Consider the following 24,461-nt stretch of genomic DNA (forward strand, 5'->3'; position numbering starts at 1 on the left):
TGCTATAATCTCATTAAAAAAAAAAAAAAGCAATTTTATCGTGCGAGAATATCACGACTCCGAGGAACGTAATCCGATCGGTCGATATTTCACGATCGCCGTTCCCTCGCATATTCGCGAGGCACCGTCCCCCCTCTGGCTCCTCCGCGTCAATATTCTCCCCGATTTCAACAATAATCGTGCTTGCGCAACTCCGGGGCCTCCTCGGCCGGCACGGTGCGGCGGCCGCTCGTTTGATTTACGATAATTAAAGCCTGACCTGACCTTTCGTCGCAGCGAGAAGAACGCGCGATATTCCTTCTCGATCGGTCGGATACCGATGAGAGATTACGAGATATTAAAGAGACTCTCCTCCTTTTCGTCTTTTCATCCTCATTCCCGATCGCCATTCATTTCACTTTTTTTTCTTCTCCCTCTCTCTGGCCCCGTCACAAGAACCGTTCTTTTCGAATCTGGCGAGACGAGTCCGCCCCTCTTGGAACGAACCGGGTAATTGTACGATGGAGGGAGCGCGCGTACCAATTGCGACGTGTTCGCGGCTTTTGCATTTTTGCCCATGGCGATTTCGCGAGAGACCAGATTTCCCGGCTCCCATCGCTCCATCGCTCGCGCAGCCAATCGCATTCTTTGATCGGTGATTATATCGCGAACGATAATCGCGATTTACTTATGATACTTATCAAAGCGGGAGGGTTGAGCGGTCGACCGGACGGCGTGAGCAGCGGATCCCTTTCGAATTCGCGCGATGCATTCGCGCGCGGGATCCTATTATCCTCTCTCGACGTGTAAGCGCCGCGCTGTGATCGAGGATAACGAATCTGATCGTGAAAGCGATGATATAACGCCCGGCGATTTATAGCGCGATCATTTCGCGAGGTATGATTAGAAACACCGCGGCGATTGCCGGTGCACGAATTCACGTCATGATTCGTGTAATTTATTACACCGCGCGATTAAGGAAGCTCATTTCGAAGCGGCGGAACAAATTATTTCCAAAGATAACCCCCGAAGTCATTTTAGTACGGCCGAAACTCTTGACGAAATTCTTCTCTCGTTGGAGTCGTAAAAACATGGATCGCAAAATCAATTTCGCCGTTGCGTTTCACTTGGCGGCTGCGCGAACCGTTCCTCCCTCACGCACACGCGTATCCGTGTAAGCTCCGGTGTAAATCACCAAGCAACTCGGAACGCGCACGAATTAACGATCAATTTCTCCCGCATAATCCCGCGTCGCGGAACATAAATTTTCGAGCGGAGCGCACGCGCGACGCTATCGGTTTCATAAATTTAATACTCGCGTACGGGGAGCGTGTGTATGCCGGAAGCGGAGAGCTCTCCCATTCGGGTGAAAGCCCGAATTTGGGCTTTGAGGATGCTGCGGCATGCATCGTGTGTTGTATCGCCAGGCGCTTCCGTCCGCGAAGTTCCCGCATCGAAAAAAAATTCCGCCGCGAGCCGTATTCATCTTCCGGACGTGAAATTCGCGAATCGTGTGTCGCGTTGAGTCCAGTCGCGCCGTGAGATAACGAGTGCGGCTGAAAAATTGCACGCCGATGCTCGCGCGCGCTCGCGAATGCAATGGTGCAACGGTGAAAACCGGGTGCGGTGCGGCGGCTATCTCATGCACGGCCAAAACGTGAGAACGCAGAATCGTTGGAGCGGCACGTCCTCTCCGCGGGCGACCCGTTAATTACTAACGCGGCTAATATTTTTCTCGCCGCACGCGGCGGCAGCGCCGGGCGGGCCGCCGCTCAAGACGGCGAAATTATGACGCGATTTCACGTCGCGATAAATCGTCGAGGTAATTATTCACGCACGTGCGAATGTGTGTACGTGCGTGCGCGCATTCACGCTTGTAATATGTCGCGCTGTCTCCCTCTCTCTCTCTCGGCAAGTTGCACGTAGGAGAATGGCTTGTGCGAGCGAGCGGCGCTAGGCGCCGTTTGTTCGCCGCTTCCTGCCCGATGATGACGACGTTGATGATTACGCCTTAGATAGGGTAGAATCGAGTAGAAGAAAAGACTGATCGCGCCGCGTTGGTTCGTTCAACGGAGCGCCTTCGACGGACACGATAGGCGCCGGTGTAACTCTCGTTGAAATTATTCCGAGGTCAGAGGCCATAATTTTATATATTTATCAGCGAGTCGTAAGTATATCGCCATTAAGGCTTGTTTCTCACATAACGATGATAGTAACGAGTGCGGCAATTATCTACGAGTTACACGCGATGACTTGGAGAATAGATTGCAATCTTTTTCATATGCTTGATAGGTGCAGCCAGTCGTGCCTATGCCATTATGCGGGGTGTTTCGGACGACAATCGTGCTTCATTAAATTTTATCTAATCATGCACAATGAAGTCTTCGATATGCGACAAGTAAATGTATAGCGTTCACGCATAACGTTTTTAACCGCGTTGTTACATCCGCATTGTTCCTCGACGTGTGTCTGTTGAAGATAATTGTTACTTATCCGAGAGACGTGCGTGAGAAATGGAAAGCACGCTTCGCGAGCACGTGTATGTATACCAACGCGTACCTATATATATATATATATATGTGTGTGTGTGTGAGATATGATTTCTCGCTCGCAACGGTGACCGTGCGAAGAATATATCCTCGCTCGTTGTAGCTTCCATCGTGAGGATGCGCGCCAGAATGGGAATTATTTATCTAGCCGGTGCACACTGCGAGAAAAATAGCCAGAGGAAGACGACGTGTGTGTACGTCGTGTACGCGCATTATGTTGCGATTTCTATTGTACAGCACGTACCCAGGGGAATGGAAAAGGAATGTTTTCAAGCCGGCGCCGTTTGTTCCTGTCGATGTGCGCGCGCCTGGGCAAACGCGCCTTTCGTGCGGGATAATAAGGATGAGAGAGCCAAGCGCGTGTATAGGCCAAGATTATATAGTTAGATCTTGGAGGAGAAAACGGTTAGCGAGTCATAATTGTATCTTCGTTTCGCGCCAGCGTTAAATCATTATACATATCCGTTTTTCGTTTACCAGGGAAACTACACGATATACGCGAGCTAACGTAGGTAACTCGCGGTTAGTCGGTGGGAGCGAGATTTTGGACAATGGAAAGAGATGCGTTGACGAAAGAACGCGGAAAATAGATTACTGGATACTTTTGTCCCCGGTTAACAGAGATTGATTATCGCTCGCCCTTTTTACATTAACGCGCGCGCGCGCGCACCATGGCAAATATCCGCGTCGCTGTAGATACAATCCATCGTTAACGCGAACGACGATGACGAGGATATGTCAGAAGCGCTAATTAGTCAGCCGCTGTGTCCCTTGGTGAGAGGAGAAGATTGAAGAAAGAAGAGCGTAGCATTGGGGGCATACCACCACGTGTACAGTATAGTCCAGGAGGTCGTTCTCAAAAGTAGCTTCAGGGTAGAGTATAATCCATCATCGAAAACGGGCTGGTGTAATGTAACCGGCCGGTTATGCCGACGACTAATCAGTCAGTCTGCCTCGCCGTATAATTAGCAGCCTCTCTCTCGATCTCGTTCCCGCGGCGGATATTCCCGCGCGTATTCGTAACGCTTGCTCGTATACATATATCTCTAGCCGCAACGCTCGACTTTCCTTCCTCGCTGTAGCCCGCAAAAGGCATGCCTCTGTTTTCATTTTCCCTTCGCGATCGTTAGCGAAACACCTAAATCACGGTGTATTACGTCTCCGAGTATTACGATCCCCCCAGTAGACGGATGAATTTTCGAGCCACTTGTCGCGTTCTAATTATTGCAAATAAATATATACACACGTTATTTACAGAAACGCATTTATACGATTCTTTCTCGCGGATTTGATTAAGAGTGCGGTTTGAAATACCTGTATCGTTTCGTGTAATTCTTTCGTCTCTCTTTTCCGCAAAACAAAAAATATATAAATGTCTCAAGTCTGAAAGCAGATGAGGCAAATTAACGCCATCGGTGATCGTTTCATCAACGACGTAAAAAAAAAAAAAAAAATGACAACGTAATTTACAGTCTAACAGTAATTTCTCTTGTATATTTCTCCGACGCCTGCGTCCGGCAGGACTCGCGCAAAGTAGTACTCGGACATTGGTGCGAGTACCTCGAGCGAGAATACTTTAGCCGCATGGCTGTTGGTATCCACGGGAATGGAAGATCATTATAGGCTTCTCGGCATGAGTTAAATGGCAAACTTAACGATCTTCTACGAGATCTCTTCCTCAGCTGCCTTGACGTAGCTAGCCTCAAGTTTTACGAGAGATCGACGCGATGGAGCTTTCTATGCATGTATATATATAAAATTGAAATTATATACACATAATATTGATTTATATGCGGAGCTCTTTTACTTACCTTCGCCGGATGTGAAGGGACGAACCGCTCCTGGTAGGAGCACGCAGAACAAGAGAAACAGCGAGCAAGATTTCCGCCTCATCGCGTATAAGGGATTGACCGCGGTACGATCATTCGTTCATCTCTTGTGTAAAGGAACGATCGGAATCACACTTAAATACTCGGTCACTCGGCGCCACTCGACACAACACTGGCCACTCGTCGGCTTGATACGAACCCGCACCTGCAACACAAACGAGAAACAACGGTTGATTAATATAGCAATTTCAGCACATCCAGCTTTCTTGTTAACGCGAGAAAATAATTTTCTGCGAACGTGAAATATAATCGTGCGCGCCATAAATCTTGGACATAAAGAGCATAAGTAAAATTATATACGCGACTTTTAGTAATTTCGAGAAACACGATAAAGCAGCCTACTTCGCTTCTACTACGTAACGCATATGGAAGGTATATATTCTTTGCGCAAAATGAAAATTCCATCTCGCACGCAACGAAGGGCGAAGGAGTATCGAGGTGAAATGGGCTTAACGTCGATCGGGTCGCCGCGACGTTGTTTCTACCGGAGAGCGTAAGAGACGGTTAGAGGAAAGTCGAGAGTGCCACTTACGACCTTGCTGGTAGCCCTTGGCATTTAAATATTCCAACGGCGGCAGACACTTTCCCGCACGCGAAATTTCCTCGCGGCGCCTTCATTTCCAGTCGTTGCTACCGTGAAAGGAACGTAAGGAAAGCCAAGGGGAGAGGGCGTAATTTCCCCTTATGTTTCGATAGCTCCCTCGAACGCGAGAATGCTGTTTCTTCCAGGAGGAGGCATTCCGGATCGATAACCGTCGGAATTAATTATTAAGCGTGTTTCGTCTATCGGAAATATGGTCTCTTAAGATTACTCATATATATATGTTTTTGAATTCAAAATTTAAAACACTCGATGTATTGTATTTAAAGCCAGGCATGAGTCAACTTCGCCTAAAGAGATTTCATGGAGTTTATCTTTAAATAAAATATATTGTCCGCGAAACGTATATCGCTTTGCAACAAGATTTTAGTATACATATTTCGTCGCGCATATTAATCTACATTTATGCTTAAATAACATCGCTTTTCATAGGGCGTTACACCTCGAATGTTACGCGAGAATTACCCTCGCTTATCGATCGATACTTTAAACTCCTAGCGAGATGCTTAAAATCCACGCGATGCATGCGTATCGTGCGACAAAATTCGCGCAGAAACTTACGAACGCGAACATACATCTGGCGTGCGTATATGCAAAGCTTGTTAGTACCAAGCTGTTATACGATCCTACGAGTCGGTTAGTTGAAACGCAACTAAGGGATCGTTTATCAATGTCGTTCGTCAAGGTTTTTCGCTAGATGCTCGATTATATCCGTAAGCGCTATTTTACAGCAAACTCTTTCTCGTGAGCAAACGCGTAATGGAATAAGGTGAAATTTAGCGTGCTGTGAAAAAAGAAACAGCGAGCCGCCTTTTTAAGTCCCGTGTTCACGATAGAAGTTTTTGTTCCCCGGATATATAATCACGATAACATAATTTACTCTCCATTTAAAACGATACAGTGCAAAATATAATCAAGTTAATCGGATTACAATATTATTTTTAACACGGTACGATATTTATGTACTTTATTTCAATGCGGTAACTTTTTCATGTAAAAATATATATAATTCTGTATAACGAATATCGTAAAAAATGTTCTAAAAATTCATACACATTTTTGTTTGAATTTTAAGATCTAGATGTCTGGAAGAAATATCAAACAATCTGATCTTAATCATCAGAATCATTTTTCTGAAAATTCAGACAGCGCTGCGAAAAAGCTGCGGATATTTTGTCTGAAGTTTGAGTCAATTTTTTTACGGTAAATTCTTAACGCGAGCAATGTGTTTTTTTTTTTTTTTGTTCCAACGAGATTGAATCTCTTCGATATCGCTTTTCACGTTTTCGATCGACAACAGCTTTCGGAAAATCGATGAAACTAGTGTATATACCGTTGCCAGCAATGTACGCGGGCCGAAAATACTCTCGAAGATTCACGACGCGGAATAATCGATGCAACGACGACCCGTGCAATATGCGCATTATGACCGTGTATATCGCTGAGCTATACACAGATTTCTCATCTCGAGTTCGCCCTAATCCTATGGGATGAGAATTCAATTTATATAAACGTGTTCGGTATTATCCATTCAAAGATTTAAAACACTCGACAGAGTTGCGCCATGCGTGACTGCCACATGGCATTTTACACTGCAGTTGGCACGAATCCTCTTGTCCTGGGCTCCATTTGGTTGGAAAAGCCGATCGGAGAAAAGCCTGGCTACAATTTTCTCTTTCTTTTGTCGAACACGCCTAGAGGTAAACCGCGGCGTCGTCTTCTGTCTGGTGCAATATCGTCGCAACGTCGGCGTTTGCGACTAAAGCGAGCGAAGATGATACTCTTTTTCGTAACAACTAGAAAGCGAGCGCGATACAAGAGCGGCTTAAATGATGCATCTTGAATATCGTATGACAACAGGTAGGGCGACTACCAAACTGGACCCTAGTCAAAAGGATACAACAGCTACCGGTTCTCGATGCGGTCGCCTTTCAGAGGAGAATCAGGAAATATATGCGTATAATATACGATCACACTTTCGAGGAATTTTCGATGGATGCGAGCGACGTTATGTTGTGGAAAAAATCGAGTCAGATAGATATAAATGCGGTTATATGTATAAATTTCAGTTGAAAGAGTCAGGCGCTCTCAATAGTTTAATATTCACCGGCGAGAGATAAATGACGATAATCCTGCCTGCTAATTAGAAATATCAGACATAAATTTCAACCTCTTAATTCCTGATAATTGAATGAACAGATTCTCATTCAGTTATAACCGTCCTAAAGTATTAGAATATGTTTATATATTTACTTATTTTTGTTTCATTTGCACAGAGATGTAAATGATAGAAATAATTCTTTCGCAGCAAACGCTTCCGGTCGCATTTCGTAAAAATATGCAACGCATCGATGCATGTCGCGTGTATCGCAAACTGGTTTTGCGTAGAATATCATAAATGTAGGAAACCACGAAATAATCCGCGAAAGCCACGCGAATATTCCTCAAGGATGTACCGACAACCGCAAAAGATTCCCTCAGAACACACATCGACCTACGAATATCGTCCAGAATTTCTCTCGCCGAGGGCCGACTGTTCCTTCGGTTCGTTTCTCTCCACTTTGCGTCCGTTGTCTCTCTCTCTCTCTCGTTTGCTCCTCCGTAACGTAATCCGAGAAGATTACGGAGCGAAATAAACATGTCAACCTCCCCCGCGGCGCAACGGCCGCGGGGATGTGGGTTCGCGCAGCGTCTTTATAGACCGCACGTATCGCCTTTCTTTTCCTTAGCCGTGGCCTGTCTCTTTTCCTCGTGCTTATATACGTCGTCCTCTTTCTCTCTTTCTCTCGATGTTCCGCGTAGATTCCTCCAGATACCGGTCCTTCTTCCCTCGCTGGCTGTTATTTAGCCAATGGGCAGATGCGTCTAGTCACACAAACTCGATCGGGTCGCGCGTCTTATCCGCATAAGATCTGAGTCCTCCTCAATCAAAGATAGATTATCGCGGTTTCATCAGATCGATCTTATCGTGTCGTATCGTGCGTTTTTTTTTTTTTTTTTTCCTCTTATATAAATACACGGTATCGTTCTTGTCTGAGAGGAAAGAGAGAAGCGAGTCGAGAGCGAGGTCCGGACTTGACGGGAGTGGAAACTTGCGACTTCGTGGGACGTATACAAATTCGTGACTACCTGCGGCAAAGGGATTCCATTTATGCGCTTCTTTGAGGCGCACCGTGTTTCAGCGGTTTTAAAAGCAATTGTATTGTTAGGAGAGAGATATTTGCAGGTGTTCAAAGATGTGCTGATGTGGTTATCGATGTCTAGCGGTTATTAATGGTCTGTAACGGGATGAATCTGATTGCTTGCGGTTTGTAGAAATAACTCATCGCTTCTTTTTTTGCGGTCTCGATATTTCATTAACGTAGTCACTGACCTCTCCATTTTTGCGATATTATCGGATCACGTGTAAAGAAAGATTGTTTCCCCGCGCTTATTACACGAGGGGATTTCAATCGTAATTCACACTGAGACCTTTTAAGCAAGAGATCGCGGTGCGCAGCAACACAAGTTATCTGTTCGCGAGTATCAAGGATATTTATCTCGCGCTCTCAGCCCCGCGTCCATTCCAGTAAAACTTTGGCGCGGCGCGTGCTTCGGCTTCCAATGTAAAGTAAACGTAATAACTCGGGAGATCAAAGGGCCTCGCGGGAGGGCTTTAAAAGAGCGCAATCCGTAAAATCAAGCGTCGCGGTATTCATGAACTCTTGCGATTACTTTGCGCGCGAGCGGGATCGAGCGCGGGAGAAGTAACGGTGTCGCGACTCCGGGCATCCGACACAAAAGGATCTTTGGCAACTTTCAACACGGAAACGGATCAAAGGACCCCGCGACCGCGGTTAAAGAGTTTCCCCGATCTACCATTGGCTGTCCGCGCACTCCTTTCAAGGGCATTTCGAAAATCGAGCGTTGCCACGACGAAAGGGGGAGGAGAAATTCTGCTCTGTCGTCGCGTCAGCTCTGCTCGCTCGACCAAACACCGAAATACACCCCCCTTGCCTTGGTTCTTTGATCGTTTTCATCGCCCGCGCACAGAGCGCTACAGCTGCGCTGTAACGTGGCTATACGTGGCTCTTTGGCGCGTAGTCATCTCGCAAACAGGAACGCCGAGAAGGATAGAACGGGCCGAAAATACATATATCGTGGAGACGCGGTTCGCGCCCGCGTACGTCGACGATAGATACTGGCAACGCGAGTTTCCCCGGACTTTAGATGAAGGATCAAACGTCGCTTTTCCGCGTCTGGCTTTTGGTCGACGAGGCAAACACCGTGCCTGGAAGTTATTTGACGTTTTTGCATGAATATAAAGTATAATGTATGACTATGAGCGCCTCGGGCGAGATATCTTTCGGTATCGCGCTGGAGCTATGCGTACGATATATGACGAAAGCCGCTATACGAGAAAACGAGGACGCAGCTCTCCTTGGCCGCACATATCGGAGGACGTAAACGAAAAGGATGCTCCTCTCGCGCGCGCCAAGATTTTTCAGGCGTTCGGCGCCTTCGGATATTACGACGTAAGAAAGGATAGAGGGCTTCCCGTTGTTTACCACGGATGTTGCGTGCTTTACGCATTATGCGTGACTTTTCTGACGATTCCCACGTAATCTTTATTATAAAGTAATCGATAGAAATTCAATGCCTTCGTCTAAAGATTCCGAATTACGCAAAATTTCGCATATGTGATATAACCGTCGTTAAAAGGCATTTTTATTTCAGTATTTTATTCATGTCGTTTTATCGCATCGTTATATTCGGGAGATACGTAAAAGCATTTCGCGCAGATTTGATTCGAATGAAACGAAATTACTCGCTTCTTTATTATCTTCATCTCGTGTGCTTCCCGTTCGTACATTAATTCTTTAAAGAACATCGCTCGACACACCGTTATCGTTCGATCGAATAATCTTAGAGCGCCTAACATCTGCCGTTCAATCAGCATCTTCATCGAATTTCGCGATTCGTATCGGCCATGTTCCTCGATCAGATTGAGCTATATCGAGCCAGTGGACCCTTAAAGATCGATCGTGCGATCGATCGGCCGGCGCGCGGTCTCCGAGACACGATCGCGTTTCGCCACCGCAGAAATTCGTCGACGCGTGAATATATTTTTCGCAAAGGGACACCGGGCCCTCTGGTTCCTTTTGTGCGCTCCTTCGAGGCAGGTAGGCACCTCGTGTTCTCACGGAGGCCCCGAACGGATCGACCGCCGCAGATGGGGCCCCTTGCGCGTGCCAGGTGGGCCCTTCTCGATGACGCGGTTCTCTTCTCGAGCCGATGCAACAACGCTGTTTCCTGCGAGCTGATCGAGACCGCGATACATCGCGGCCGCGTTCTGCGTGGCGGCCCAGGCTTCGTTGATCCTGACGGTACGATAACGAAGGACGAGGCTGAAACCATACCGAGTTTTTAATGGTCGAAGCACGGAAAGCGCGGGGGTATCGTGGGATCGACGGTGCCCATGAGCAATTATTGGTTGCTGGCCGGCTCACGCACTCGTAGCACGTACGCAGGGAGTTTCCTGTCTTCCTCGACGGAGCGTCCGCGCGACCAACTCCTCGACCGGGCACGTATGGCGTATCATCGTACGTACAGACGCGAACGGAAGTCGGGGAAACGCGCGCGCCGGGGGTGAGAAACACTCGACGAAGACGCCGGCGGCGGCGACGTAAAATGATAGACGTCTGCGTAAAATCGTCGGCCCCGACACGAACGTGACCAATGTGTACCCTTCCGCGAATAATATCGCGTGTGAATGGCGTATTAACTTGTGCCGGGAGTATGTATCGGGCCGACCGCTGGCCTTTACACGGATCCCGTAGAGATTCGAGAGTGTAGGTTTCGCGTAATAGTTTCACTCCAGAATATCCCGACATGATATTTTTATATATGCGATGGGGGGAAATGTTTCCGCGAACGCATTACGATGCGCGCGATGAAGCTAAAATTTCACGTTCGAAGGAAGCAAGGAAAGCGGGAACGAGCTTTTTTTATGAATTGGTATTGCCAATGCATCGATCGATATTTCAAATCAGCGTCAAAAAAATTGCCAAACATTTTATTTGATTATTAATTAATTCACTATTAAGATTAAAAAGCAGATAAAATGTAACTAGTATTTTTACAAATCTCATGCTATTTCATACACGGTATTTATTTTTCATTAAGATTTGTTCCTTTCCCGTGAAAAAGTGTTTTAATAATTTAAATTAATTACCTTCATATATATTGTATATCTTGTATATGAGAACGCAAAAAAGAAGCAAAAGTATCTTGTAAAAAGCGCAAACTTGTTTCATTTATGATTATTTTTTGTTACACGAGAAAGAGCGGAAGTTGAAAGCGCGGCGATACGGAATCGGCGCGGATGAAGAAGGCAATGTTGGTTGAGAGGCAAACCGTCGGTGACGGCAACATTCAAAGAAGCGCGCGTGTCGCGCTCAGTGTATTTACAGAAAGCGACGAAACGCGGTAAAAGCAGAAATAATAAAGGGACTCATTGGCATAAGGCGCCTCGCTCCGCTTCATTATTTTTGTGCCAACCCTTTTCTGCGCGATACACGAGTCCGCGTTGTAGCGATCATTATGCGACTGTGAGCGGGCCGGTTAGTCGTTAATAACGTCTCCGACCAAGTCAAATAGGGTCCGTCCTCCTTTCAATCGCCAAGCACCACCAACGTAGTCGGTCGAAATGTTTAGTCGCGTTCCGAAGTTATTTATAACGATGGAATCGTACGTTGCCGAGTTATTCAAAATCGCATTTATCGATCCACAGATTTAGCCCTGGTCGCGTATAAATGTTTGCGATAGGATAACAATCAGCGAGAAACATTCTGTCATCCGTTTCATTTTTTTTCGCGTTTATTATCGCGAAATTTATGACCGTGTAATTAGTTAACATTTTACTGCGAATGATACGCGAAATTGTTTTAACGAGCATGATGGGCGCCAAGTGGAACAAAGCTGTAATTATTAATGTACGGTGCCATTAATATTATTAATACATTCTACCGTCGCAGTTTAAAGAGATAGCGCGATATTATTAATTAACGACGCTCGCTCAATGAACGAGTGCGCTTGTCTTGTATCGAGCGTTTTCCATTCCAAGAGATTTATTCATTCGCCACGAAGACGCGATCTTTACGAGCGATTGCGGGGTCGCGAGTGTCACGACTAACGATTCGCAGCCAATAAATGCCGTAAATAGTTGGAAGCATAATGTTACCGATTTGTTGGGGATAATGCCGTGCTTACAGCGTCGTTTTCCTCGTTATAAGCGCGCAAACGTATCGCGATAACATCGTTTCTACCAGGGTATCGTCGAAAAGGCCGTGATTGAATCGATCGTTGTACAAATCACCATCAACGATCTAGCCAATGTAGAAACGTAGTAATAGCGATGTATAATCTCTAGTTCTTCGAAAAACTTCCCCCCGTTGCACACATTTCGCGTATTTACGAGTAGATACGGAATAGGTAGCGGCAACAGAACGAAATTTTAAAGCGTGGGTAAAAGATGCAGGGGCGACGTAAATCGCCGACAACTTACCGCTGCCATTAAGTCCAAGTATCGAAGAACGTGCTCCTGTACACGTAATCCTAGTAAGTGCCCGCGAGTACTTGTAAATCTTTATTCGATGGTGCATACGGGAGGATACTTTATGATTACGCGTATTCTCTCTCTCTCTCTCTCTCTCTCTCTCTCTCTCTCTCTCTCTCTCTCTCTCTCTTCGCGCGCAGTCTCTGTAGATTTACCGATCACCCGAGAGCCATTTATCGTGTTGGACGATATTTTATTTACGCGTGCAGTTTATTTCGTACGTATTTCGATTTATCTAGTAAAGCTGAGAAAACAAGTGGATTTAAGATAATTTAAAAATGTTTTAAAATGTTTTGCATATTTTGTTTTTTGACGGCATAAAGGAGGTATATAAACATAGCTCCAATGAAGCAACAAGTAATAACGTATATCTCGAGTTAACGACGCTCGTATAATTTTTCCAGCGACTTCGTTCATTTGATGCGCAGACCTGTAATGTCAGCCGTACTTTAACCTGCCAGAGGAGCAGCGGGGTCGAAGATTATAGTCGTTTCGCGCAAATCCGGTAGTTGATATCGGAAAGCGATCACCGAGTCGCGTTTGGTAAGAACCGGTATTTCGGAGGAAGCCGAGAACAGGCGAGGGAAGGAGACTTGGATCGACGAGCACGAGTTTATGACAGGCCGCGAGTTTTTAATAGGCTCCCGGAGACTTTTGGACTGTATGTGGATGTAGCCCAGCGGGAATGCAGGGGTTAAATGCTAACGTTCATCCTTCGATTTGGTCCCTAGCGGGCTTTTGAAAATGTGCAGTCACTGGAATGAATCGGAAATATTCGAGTAGTCGCCCGAGAGAATACATAATGAATTATCTCGATTAGACATCTGAGATGTCGCAAGAGACAGCCAGCGTTTAAGCATTTAAATCACATTTAAAGGAAACGTTAAAAAACAATTATGCTTAAAAATATATGATACGTTTAATTCTTTGAAAGAAATTTTTTTTTTATATTTAACTTTTTGATTGAATTGATATTGAAACTGCGACAAAATATCGTAGCACATAGCGATCAAATTTTATTATTTTATTTCGCAGTTTTGTGATATTATTTATGATATTATTCTCACGAGTCATGAGATATCTATACATTTTATATTATTCTGCGTTTTGAAAGCACTATTTTACATACGCTATCGGGACACATTTCCTCGATCGACGCCGTACAAAAAAAATTTCGCTACACGACGCATTACGCAACTAATGTCGGATATCACTTACTCGTGCAGCCAATCAGCGAAGCGTGGTTATCCATAAACCGGCTGGCACTTTAACCCCACTGCGCACTGACACTGGCGTTATCATCGTTGCAAGTTCGTTACACCGTGCGTCGTAACGTCATTCTTCACTCCCGGAGACCGCGACCATCGATATACGTATTCGTTCGCCAATTCAGGGATAAACTATTTCACATTGATCTCGAACTCTTTGTAATCGTGATGCTGGCAACGCGCTGACAAAGAACACACTAAATTTTCTCCGTCATGAGGAAGCTATTCACGCTGTTCGAAAATCATAGTTGGAGGTCCGTATGTCAAAATCTCTCCCCCCACAGGTACGAACTGTGAGAAACGTCGTTTTCACCCCTCGTGTATGTTTCACGAGCGGGTACGTGCACGCGCACGTCCCAATATACGAGGGTACGCGTCTCGGGATTAGTCGTTAAGAGCGGATAAACACCGGGAGCCCCAGCACGCGCGGCTCATGTCGGCCAACTGACTCGTAGCGCGGAGAACTCGGGGCTCGGGGCCCTTCGCCTCTTGGGCGCCGGTGCTGGGCGAACGTGGTGGTGATGGTGATGGTGGTGGAGGTCGCTGACGACGGTGGTGGAGGTATCGCGGACAGTCGTGGCGATGGTAGTGGTGGTGGGTGACGGTGATGGTGGTGGTAGTTGCTGGCGGTAGTAGAGTAGCGGCGCGGAGGCGATGCCGTGATGGTGTAGGTACCGGCAGAGGCGGAGAGGCTGCTAAGAGGAAAAGAGCGCTGGTGGGAGCGTGGATGCTGTTCTGCAGTCGTTGCTGCACACGCGGATGCCGCAGAGTGCTGTCCGAACTGCCGCACGAGATGGAGGTGTATACCTCCGTGTATAGAGAGAAGGCCGCGGACTTTGTTAAATATTCATCCCATCCGGTTGTCGCGGATGGTACATCGTATACCCTCGTAGTAGAAATGTTTGTCCAAGCTGCTTGTTTCCCCGATTACTCGAGGGACACCGCGGGCGAATTTTGGAGCATTTCATTTGGTTACGAATACGCGTGTTAGAAATGTATGACGAGATCGCGAGTAATTAGTTTTGACAAGGAATATATTTCGCGCATTAAATCTATGAACGATATTTTGTGGAACAATTGAATTGACGACTGCGCGAAACTCATAGTATATATCGAGCCAAGAGAAACATTACTAGTCTCTATTTTAAAAGAGAGATACGTCCGAAGAAAAAGACAAAATCTAGGAAATCGGAGAGGGCTATCCTTCCCGCTTCGACAGCGGGGCTCAGGCATAGAATCCGTATTTTGGCCGGTGCATAAATTTGCTTTTTCACCAAATAAATACACCAGCCATTTATTTACGGTGACCCTTTTACCCATCTCCCGTTCTTTTTTTTTTTTTTCCCGTTCGTCTTTTTCCCGCTCGGCAGCGCGACGTGGCAACGTACTTGTATCGCAACGTTCGATAAATAAATATTGACTGTCGAGATGGGCACCGCAAACAACTCCATTATTAACACACAAATTCAACCTCGTCACGGTACTGTATATATGTGTACTCGGATACAATATACGTGGAATCGGATACAAGCGCGTTTTAGTTTGATCCTGGTCAATTTGAAAGAACAATTTAATAATGTTCATTTTCATGCATTTCCCCGCTCCAGTTTCGTCCCTTCTTCCCTAACCGCCGATCGGTACGGTTCGTCAAAAAGATAGAGAGGTAATATCGTGGTCATGGTACAAAGGGAGAGAGGAGAAGGAGAGAGAGAGAGAGAGAGAGAGAGAGAATGGCTAACTGTGAGAGACTTCCGGCAAGTAAATTCATGCAAATTTGTGATTGTAATCAAATAATCCTCGATATCCAACCGCTGTATCTCGTTAACGCACGCGTTACAAAGACAAACATACAGTTTCATCGATAGCTCGATATCGCCCCCCTTTTCTCTCCCAGAGATCGAAGAGAATGTCGGAAAACATTCAAGGGGATGGGTTCCGGAAGGATAAGTTGTGCGAAAAATATAATCTCTTTAATTTTAAATGTTTTCATTATCGGGCGACAAATATGAGAGACATTTTGATTTGAGCTCGTCTAATTGATCGATCGATATTTCATTGAATTTTTAGACTCTTTCTTACGTTGTATTTATTTTCTTTTTTTGAATATATTATATTTTCATACGATATATGTCGGATATTCGTCGAACGTAATAGAAAATGCTGGATTTTTCTTTTACTTAGATTCAATGTATGAAAGATATTTTAAAGTAGAGGGAAAAAAAGAAAGAGAGAGAGAGAGAGAGAGAAGAATTAATATTAAAAATATGTAGATTATGAGAATATTAATGCGGAAGCTATAGTAACTGAATACACATATCTTATGCGATATCGCAGTGAAAAATTTATTTGTTCTTTCCGACTTGTCGTAGTTTTCTTTACATACTTCCGTAATTCTTTAAAAAAAGAAGATATATATATATATATATATTTGTGTATATTTATAAAAAAATATTAATTAAACAGATTTGAAGTAGCGGAAATTCTTTGTCTACGTATTTTTATTTCCGATAATGTTAAGCTCGTATCTCTGATCTTGATAACATAGTAACACGATGTGCCGCGCGTTTTGTCGTTTGTATTCCTCTGTTATACGATTTCTAATCGATAAATGAGAGTCTTTTTAAATAGACAATAATATAGCGAGCGAGAGAGATGAAAAATTGTACCCTTCGAGCAAACCCCTTTTGTCGCAGCTTTACGTAGAGTCTCGAATGGAGAAGATGATCACCTCGTAATCCTATATAAACACGGTTATTTTTATCCCATTACGGGGCGGTTCCGTAACAGCCCGTGTAGTCTCGAGTCTGCATAATGCCCACGTTCGTTGTGCGTGGAGCTTTAAAGGCTGCCGACGGCCGGGGATGACCGCAGAATCCCGAAGGGTGTTTCACGTGCCACACCCCCTCCCGTCTGGCGTCACGAAGCCGCTTAACAGCGGGGGTTGAATATGCCTGGACCATGATACAGTCCTTCGAAATGGTCGCCGGGTTCCCCGACGGTCTTACGTACGATTCTATTGAATTCTATGCCTTCCTCTTCGAAACGTTATAACGTGTCTCGAAAGGAACATGGTAGCGACGAATCATCAACAAATGATCATTTCTCACAAGTATTTAATGCGTAACGAATGCGCTTATACATCGTTATCGTAAACAATCGAAGAGACTCTCTATTATTTTTAAGTTATGAAAAAGTAATGGATTTTTATCATCGACTTTGCTGAAAAAATTATTAATATGTTTTAATTTGACAGATGTATTTATCGGTGTACTTTGTTTACCGCTACGTAATTATGTGTATATTTTTACGCTATTGTTAATAGATATGGGTTCTGTGATTTTTAGGATGATCGTGGCTAAAAAAAATTGATTTGGCCAATCGCGATAACGTGTGTTATGCATTCATTCTCGAAAGTCTCAGTTGCATGTGACGCTCATAAATCATTTCACATTTAAAAGTCTCTTTTTGTTACTTTATGATATGCGGCAGGCACACTGTCGTCAAAATATAATCGTCCTCTAAAAAAAAACCCGTCGGAAATCGGTCCTTATCAACCGGAAACTAAAAAGTTGCCAACGTACATTTCGAGGCCCAGATATATAACAAGTCTCTTCCTTGTGCGGAATTCACCCAGAAGCACCTCGTCGAAGGTTTCCCCCGACAAGTCGTAGAATATTTTTTTCTCAGACTCTCGTATTCGCTCTCGTAGGTTGCTTTTCTTAAGAGGAAACTCTTGTAAGGTCGTTTCGTTTCGCCAGGAGGTCAACGGAACTCGAAGATGCCGCCGCTCCCGTATCGTTCTCCCCTTGAGAAAACCAGACGAGAAATTCTATGGTTGAATCGAATCGGGGGTGAGAGAGGCAAGCCGGTTTACATAAACATAAAAATATATTCGTATTTAATATATAAATATATATAGAATATTTTGTTATGAATATGTCACGAAATGATTAAATGATGTTTATGAAATTAAATTCAAAATTTTTTTTATATAATAAGCATTTTTTTATATAATCTGAATAGTATAAAAATTAATTTAAAAAAGAGATAAGACGAGAAATAGAAACGCGGTACAATTAATCGGAAATGCTATGATCGCATCGATGAAATTGACGTGCGGTAAAATCGTAGGAAACTCAGTAGAGTAGAATATAATTTTTTTTGCGTGTGTCAGCGTATCCATTAATTTTCAAGAGGAAAATCGATGTCGACCATCTAGAATTACGAGTCTCTTCGAAGACCCCACGAGTGAAATTCGAGCTTGTTCCATTTCTCGTAAAAAAAGGTCCAAAGCAGAAGCAGGAAAGTAAGGAAAAAAACTAGGAGAGAAAGAGCAAGATGAAAAATGTTCGCTCGACGTGTACCCTACCTAGGCGTCTCGGAGGTTTCACGAAGATATCGGGGGAGACGAAAAGACATAGAAGATGAATACGCCGTGTCCAGTCGATGCATTCGAAATATTCGAGGATAAGTTCTGACCGCGTGCGAAGAGAAAGAGGACCTTCGAAGATTGTGTCCTTTATCTGGAACGCAGGATCTCTCCGTCCTTTGTAGCCCACCTAAAACAAATACGTCCACGTTTCGGTCGAGGGGTATGCTTAGGCAGGTAAGCAGTGTGCATCGATTCCAGTTCTTCGAGGTCTCTCCTAGTCCGCTTCGCTAATAGTACTTAATGGAATCGATAAGTTGTCCGACAAATCTCTGGCATCCCACGTATAAAACTCGCGCCGGTCGTAAATTCGATCTGCTCGAACGATGCGGGCAGTGCGTTTCGTTCGATCGTTTGGATGGAATTCTTACATTATTGGGCAATGTATGGACCGGGAAGATAGTTGAAGGTTTTTGATTGTCTTTTTATAGCTACCGTGAGTTTTACGATCGTTCCGCGGCCTTTACGGATGATACGCTTACTTTTAACTTGGTCATTCGTTTCATCAACGCCGACGCGTTTTCACGCATTTACGGAATCTCTTGGCCGATATCGCTGAAAATTGTGAATAATGAGAAACTACGAGAGCGTGATACTCGTTATAATATTAATGTTTTTAATCTTGTACAGCGAGATTTCCTAAAGCGAATACCGAAACTAAAGGTCGTACATTTCACGATCGTGTCATTAGATATGTTCTTTGAATTTTAATTTTCCGAAAGCTTTGCATGACGCAAAATAATTGTCCGTTGGCGATGAAAAGCCTTTACGAAGCTTCTCGGCCACGTGACGCGAGCTAAGAAGATCCAGGAAACGGGCGACGCGATTACGACGTCGGGATCTACGGACAAAACAAAAGGGGGCCGAGTTCTTCCCTTTGTCTCATAGGGGCACACCCTCTCGCGGCGCATTATTTACCGGCGTTGCGGCCCGCCCGCGTGCACGTTGGGATATTGACGAGCGGACGAGGGAGAAGGGAGGCCGCTAATGGCACGTTGGTTTTCTGAAAGCCGACGGCTCTCCGGTCCGGAGCCGATCTACGAAGACTTCTTCCCGTAACCCGGTAATTTCGGTGTGCCCCACAATCTGGCAGATTGCATCTCGTGCTCTGCCTAGGAGGCGAATTACGTTGGCTGTACGCGAAAGGGACCGCAGTAGGGCTGATCCATCTTTCTTGAGATTTTTATACCGTCGACCGGTTATAATTCAGAAACGAGATATTTCTCCCTCAGTTTCTACTTGTGACTGAGAACCCTGCTCTTTCCCTCGCCGTACCTGCTTCTCGCTTTTCCCTGGGCGGCGTCCGATACCTATCGAGATAATGACAAAGCTCTTGCTCCCACAGGATTCCGGGAAGAATCGTGCAACAAATTGTATCCGCGTATATAGATACGTGTATCGGATTGTGAGGTTTAAAATGAGAGAAATTGTCGTGTTTCGTCGCACAGCTTTTTTTACAACGACGGTGAGAGACTTATCGATGATTTTGTAATAGTAAAATATTATTTGTGACATTTTGTTTATATATTGTTTTAATTCAACAAGTGTTTCATCGTAGAAGCATTTTATTAACAGCAATGTACTCTGTGATTTTATACGAATATTTATTAGGCTGATATTGTGCGATGTATTAAATTCAAATATATTTTCGATAAATATAATTTCGATTTATCATCGTGTCAACGATCTTAATTCGTGACAATTTTAACATTTATCGAGTACGCGCTATATTTTCGTATCATTAATCATACGTGCGATACGCCATGAAGTTAGTTGAAGACTTTGATCGTTCCTTTACGATATATTAAATAACGTATTGATAAATCACGAAAATCTGAACGTTTACGTGATTAACGAATAACTCATCAACATCGATATTATATAATAATAGTACTTTCAGTGAATTTACGAAAGGCTAACAAAATCGCTCGTTAGGCTCAGGCTTCTGAAAAGACGACGAAGAGTACACGAGATAAAGTGAAAGGATATTTATTTCGATTATACATTATCAGAATCGGGACTTAACGACCGTGTATTTTCGCGCAGCCGAGTGCCTGCCAATCAGACTCCCATTCACATGGTGTATCATTGAACATTACATGGTGAGTCCGCTCACTCAATAAACTCAATCAATCCGAACGTGCTATTTACTTCACCGTACCGTGCCGCTATCGCGATTTTCAATTAACGGAGGTACACGGAATGGATGAAAGCGGCGGAAAGAGCCGAGAGCGCCGCAGAAGACAGGAGGACTTGACTCGATCCGGTCCAAGGACGAGGGAGGAACGTATTCGACGCGGGCGATGCGCCTCGTAACGTTCATAGGAAGGAAGAAGGACTCGTCCGAAAGATTGGACGCGCATTCTTCGGACGCATGCTCGGCAATTTGCGGGTACGAGAGCGCTTTACAATTAGCGGTATCTTCCGAAGCAGCATTCTTACCGAGCTTCTTTCCCGATCCCACGCACCGCTCATCGCTCTAGCGAGGGTTCCTCTCGCGACGGTTTTGTCGTTAAGCATTAATTGAGCTCAGGCCGAGAGATTACAGAAAGGATCCTCGCGCAGAATGGTATCCGAGAAACCGAATGAATTCGAGCCCGCGCAGCCTCCGACATGGTTCTCCCTTTCTCCTTCTCCGTTCCTCTCTCTTCTTCGGGCGCGGTTGTAGCTCTTTCGAGACGAACCCGAGGCCAACCTGTTATTAAGGGACCCCCGACGATTAGATTGCGCTAATGGCGAACCGCTGTCTCCTCTCGGGAGAAGAATCGGCCTCTCGCTTCTTTTCCCTCCGCGCGTCCGGTCCGGTTCTCAGGAGCCGTCCTCACGAAGATCGACGGAAAAGCGTTTCGCCGACGAAATGCTATCGCACGCGTATTGAGCTTTGCTTCGCATCCCGGACCTTTGGCGCGGCCGCCGGTAACACTCCACACTGATTCCATTAAGAGAGGGAATCTACGGCTGATCCCGCTCTTACTCCTTCCTCCGTCCCGCGACGATTCCCTCTCGCGACGAGATTCACTCCCGTCTTCTTCGCCGTTGGTACTCATTTAAGCGCTTCGTATTTCCCATGGGAAACCCAACAGCCCCAACAAAGGCACGAAAAACGTTTAATAAATAAATTGATCAGGTTTCTTCCCATCCCGCGCGCCACACGTCCCTCGGTCTCTTTTTTTTTTTCTACAAACGTCTGTCCCGCTTCTTCCTGCTGCCGGCAGGACACGCGGTGGTAGAACCCTCTCAGCTTCCGGAAACGCGATACCACGGACTTGAATCCAACTCACGTTTCATTAGCTCGCTAATACCCGAGAGACGAGAACGTTCCACGTTAAAGAAACGCTTGTTTCTATTATCGCGATTGTTGCGATTGTGTCGTGATATAATGGGATTGTTACGAGAGATTTTTTTCTATGCTACGTTGAATCGCGTCTGGTATAAAGTGTGCTACTAGCTTTCGAGTACTCGATCTTCAGCGCGAGCTCTCCAATTTTTAAACTCCGAGTCGAGATCTAGGTCGAGTGCTCGCGGCGAAATATATTATTATTTCCCGAATGTGTTTTGTGAAATAACGATGAAATAGTTACGTCAGAAAGGATCGGTCACTTTATTTATAGATTCGAAATGTTCAATTATTCAGCGTTGTATTGTCCGCTTCTTGCGCGTTAATCTTTCTATGTTACGTCAAAAAGATACCAAATGAAATAGCTAAATTTAGTATTCAATTTAGTATCAAAGACGCTAAAGAAGGTGAGAATACGATCTTACGTATCTCTTGTAATTCATAGAGACACGGAGCTGATACGCAATCTTCGTTGATCGCTGTTCAAAGAATGCCCCGACTACCGTGTATGTGTCGTTCCTCGAGGCGCATTGCAAATAAAGATCCGCATCGTAACACGAGCACACGAGTTTATGATTCGCGCTTCTACGCGCCCGTAGAGGCGAACAATGCACTATCCGATGGTGTACAAAAGTTGTCGTCATTAAACTACCATATGCGAGCGCGTGCGCATGGCACGTACGCGCGCACGCATGCATGCATGTTCGCATCCGAACTCTAACTCGCCGCAAAGTTCCATTGTATCGACGATGGGTTTACGACCGTGGATAATAATAATCAGGAAAACTTGACGTGCGTGGAAAAGGGAGCTCTCGAGACATTCTCTCGTACGACTCGAGCTCTTCCACGGAATTCCATTCTGAAAACGTCGAACCACCCTGCGATCCCGTGGATTGTGCTATTACACGGCAGTTTGCGAACCGCCGCCTGTGTTCGAATGGGGGAAGGGGGAGGGGGAGGAGCAGGAGGGGCAGGGGAAAAAGGGAAATGGTAGGACTTACGCACACGCAACGACGACACAATTGTGAGCGGCGGCGAGTAACTCGAGTAGGCTCTCGGCGATCTCCCTGCGGCGGTCTCTCGCTGCGGGATATGCATTTGTGCAACAGGCTTTTATACCAAGCCGTTGCGCTACTTATGCAATCATGAATGCGTCGGTATCCCCCCTCCCTCGCCCCCTCTTCTCCCTTCGCCCGCGTGCTTCCCGCGCGGTACGTTTCAATACGTCGTGTATATAGTCGATTGTCGATTTCGCCCGCACGAGATATTCGCCTCAAGGAGACGAGCGTCTATTGGTCGGATACAACTCGGTGTAATTTTCTTCCAAGTTACGAGGGTTCGTGTTATGTTGCCGTTAGTTCGGAATTTGACGAAATTATTTTCTCTTGCGTCATACGGCACGCGAGCATCGTTCGGCAAGGGAGACAAAAGTGTAGTATTTCTTAAGAGTTAATGAGGAGAGCTAAATAAAAAGTTTGTTGCGACGAGTTAAGACGCGACGTATTTAAGAATGATAGACATTTCAGCGAATTTGACAGTTTTTATCGCATGTTCAATTAAGCGTAAAATTTTTACGACAGAGATATTAGATATTTCGTTTGTTTCAACTGTCTATTGCTCTATTGTATGATAAAATCGAAGCAGAAATTCTGAGACGTTTTTCCTCGACACGATAGTCAGCGATTTGATTTTATCATATCTGAGGGAAATTTATTCCAAAGTTATTTTCTTCCCGGCTCTTGTTACGCGGCCTCAGAATGTGTCTGGTATAATTAACATAATTAATACATGACCGACGAGTACCTCCCGCGGTTCCTGGCTCAAGCCGCAGAACTTTCGGTTACGCAGCGTGTGGCTTTACCTGAGTGGAGATAGTACGGAGAGAGAAAGGATATCAAGGATGGGGCTCAGAAAGATACGTAGTGCCCCCCCAGAGCGCGGAGGGAGTGATCGATAGTCGGTACAAAAGATCGGATTAATAGACGGATGGGGTTGTTCGATGTCCGTCCGTCTATCCTTTCGGTGATAGTTCTTCGTTGGAGCGAGAATAAAGAAAGGGATGGATGCGACAAGGCTCTAGAAAGAATCGAGGACGAAGATGCCGGACAGCGATCGATATCCCTCCTCTATCCTTCCTCTTCTGAAAAAAAATTCCATGTCCACACCCACGACGACCTGTATTCACATCGCAGGTGTAGATTTTGTTAATTTCGCGCACTGACGAGGACCGCTCTATCTGACAGCTGCAGGCTTATACTAGTCGCTGTCCTTCTTTCACCGATGCGATTCGCTCTGTGATTCACTCTGCCCCGGCGCTCAGTCTACCTTGACGTTGTCGCTCGTGAATCGTGTGGTCGATGGAACAGTTTCGTGCCACTGTTTTTTTTTTTCTCTCTTCTTTTCTTAGAGTCGAGAGGGCCAAGAACTGCTCTCTTGACAGTCCCGTGGCTCTCGCAATGGATTGCAGGACCGTTGCACAATGCATCGGGGTAACACCGGGCCCTTTGTGCAACGCCGGCACGTACGCGTGCTCTTTCTGCCTATCGTGGTGCCCGGCGTCGTCGTCCTTTTCCTCTCTCTCTCTCTCTCTTTCTTTCTCGCTTTTAAAAGAAAGAGACGACGATAGGTGGAAAAATCTATTCACCTTAATTCGCTTCTCAGTGAATGTACAATAGATGTACGTTTTCCAGCTCGCCAACGACGAACGTAAAGCGTTGGTTTACGGGAGGATTTTCTTCGCACTCTAGAGATTTCGTCTCCATTCATCCGCCTCTGTTTCCACCGCTCCTTTTTTTCGCTTATTCCCGCGCCT

At 45.4% G+C, this 24,461-nt stretch overlaps 1 protein-coding gene and 1 long non-coding RNA gene across 3 annotated transcripts in view; one reads left to right on the forward strand and one right to left on the reverse strand.

Moving 5' to 3' along the window:
• The window catches only part of LOC138938059 (netrin receptor UNC5C), a 30,367-nt gene extending 16,018 nt beyond the window's left edge, over positions 1 to 14,349 (reverse strand). The window contains exons 1-2 of one of the 2 annotated variants that reach the window (XM_070304788.1): positions 13,834 to 14,349; positions 4,340 to 4,562 (exon numbers count right to left, since the gene is read on the reverse strand). In XM_070304788.1, the coding sequence (XP_070160889.1) occupies positions 4,340 to 4,421 (82 nt within the window). In that variant the 5' untranslated portion in view covers positions 4,422 to 4,562; positions 13,834 to 14,349. The remainder of the gene's footprint in view (positions 1 to 4,339; positions 4,563 to 13,833) is intronic. The other variant, XM_070304789.1, reaches the window with a different exon arrangement.
• The window catches only part of LOC138938060 (uncharacterized), a 216,580-nt gene that overhangs the window by 112,101 nt on the left and 80,018 nt on the right, over positions 1 to 24,461 (forward strand). The window lies entirely within an intron of this gene.

Source organism: Polyergus mexicanus, unplaced genomic scaffold (genome assembly GCF_030449975.1).
Source record: "Polyergus mexicanus isolate NDT 795.1 unplaced genomic scaffold, iyPolMexi1.0 SCAF_12, whole genome shotgun sequence".
NCBI classification, from domain to species: Eukaryota; Metazoa; Arthropoda; class Insecta; order Hymenoptera; family Formicidae; genus Polyergus; species Polyergus mexicanus.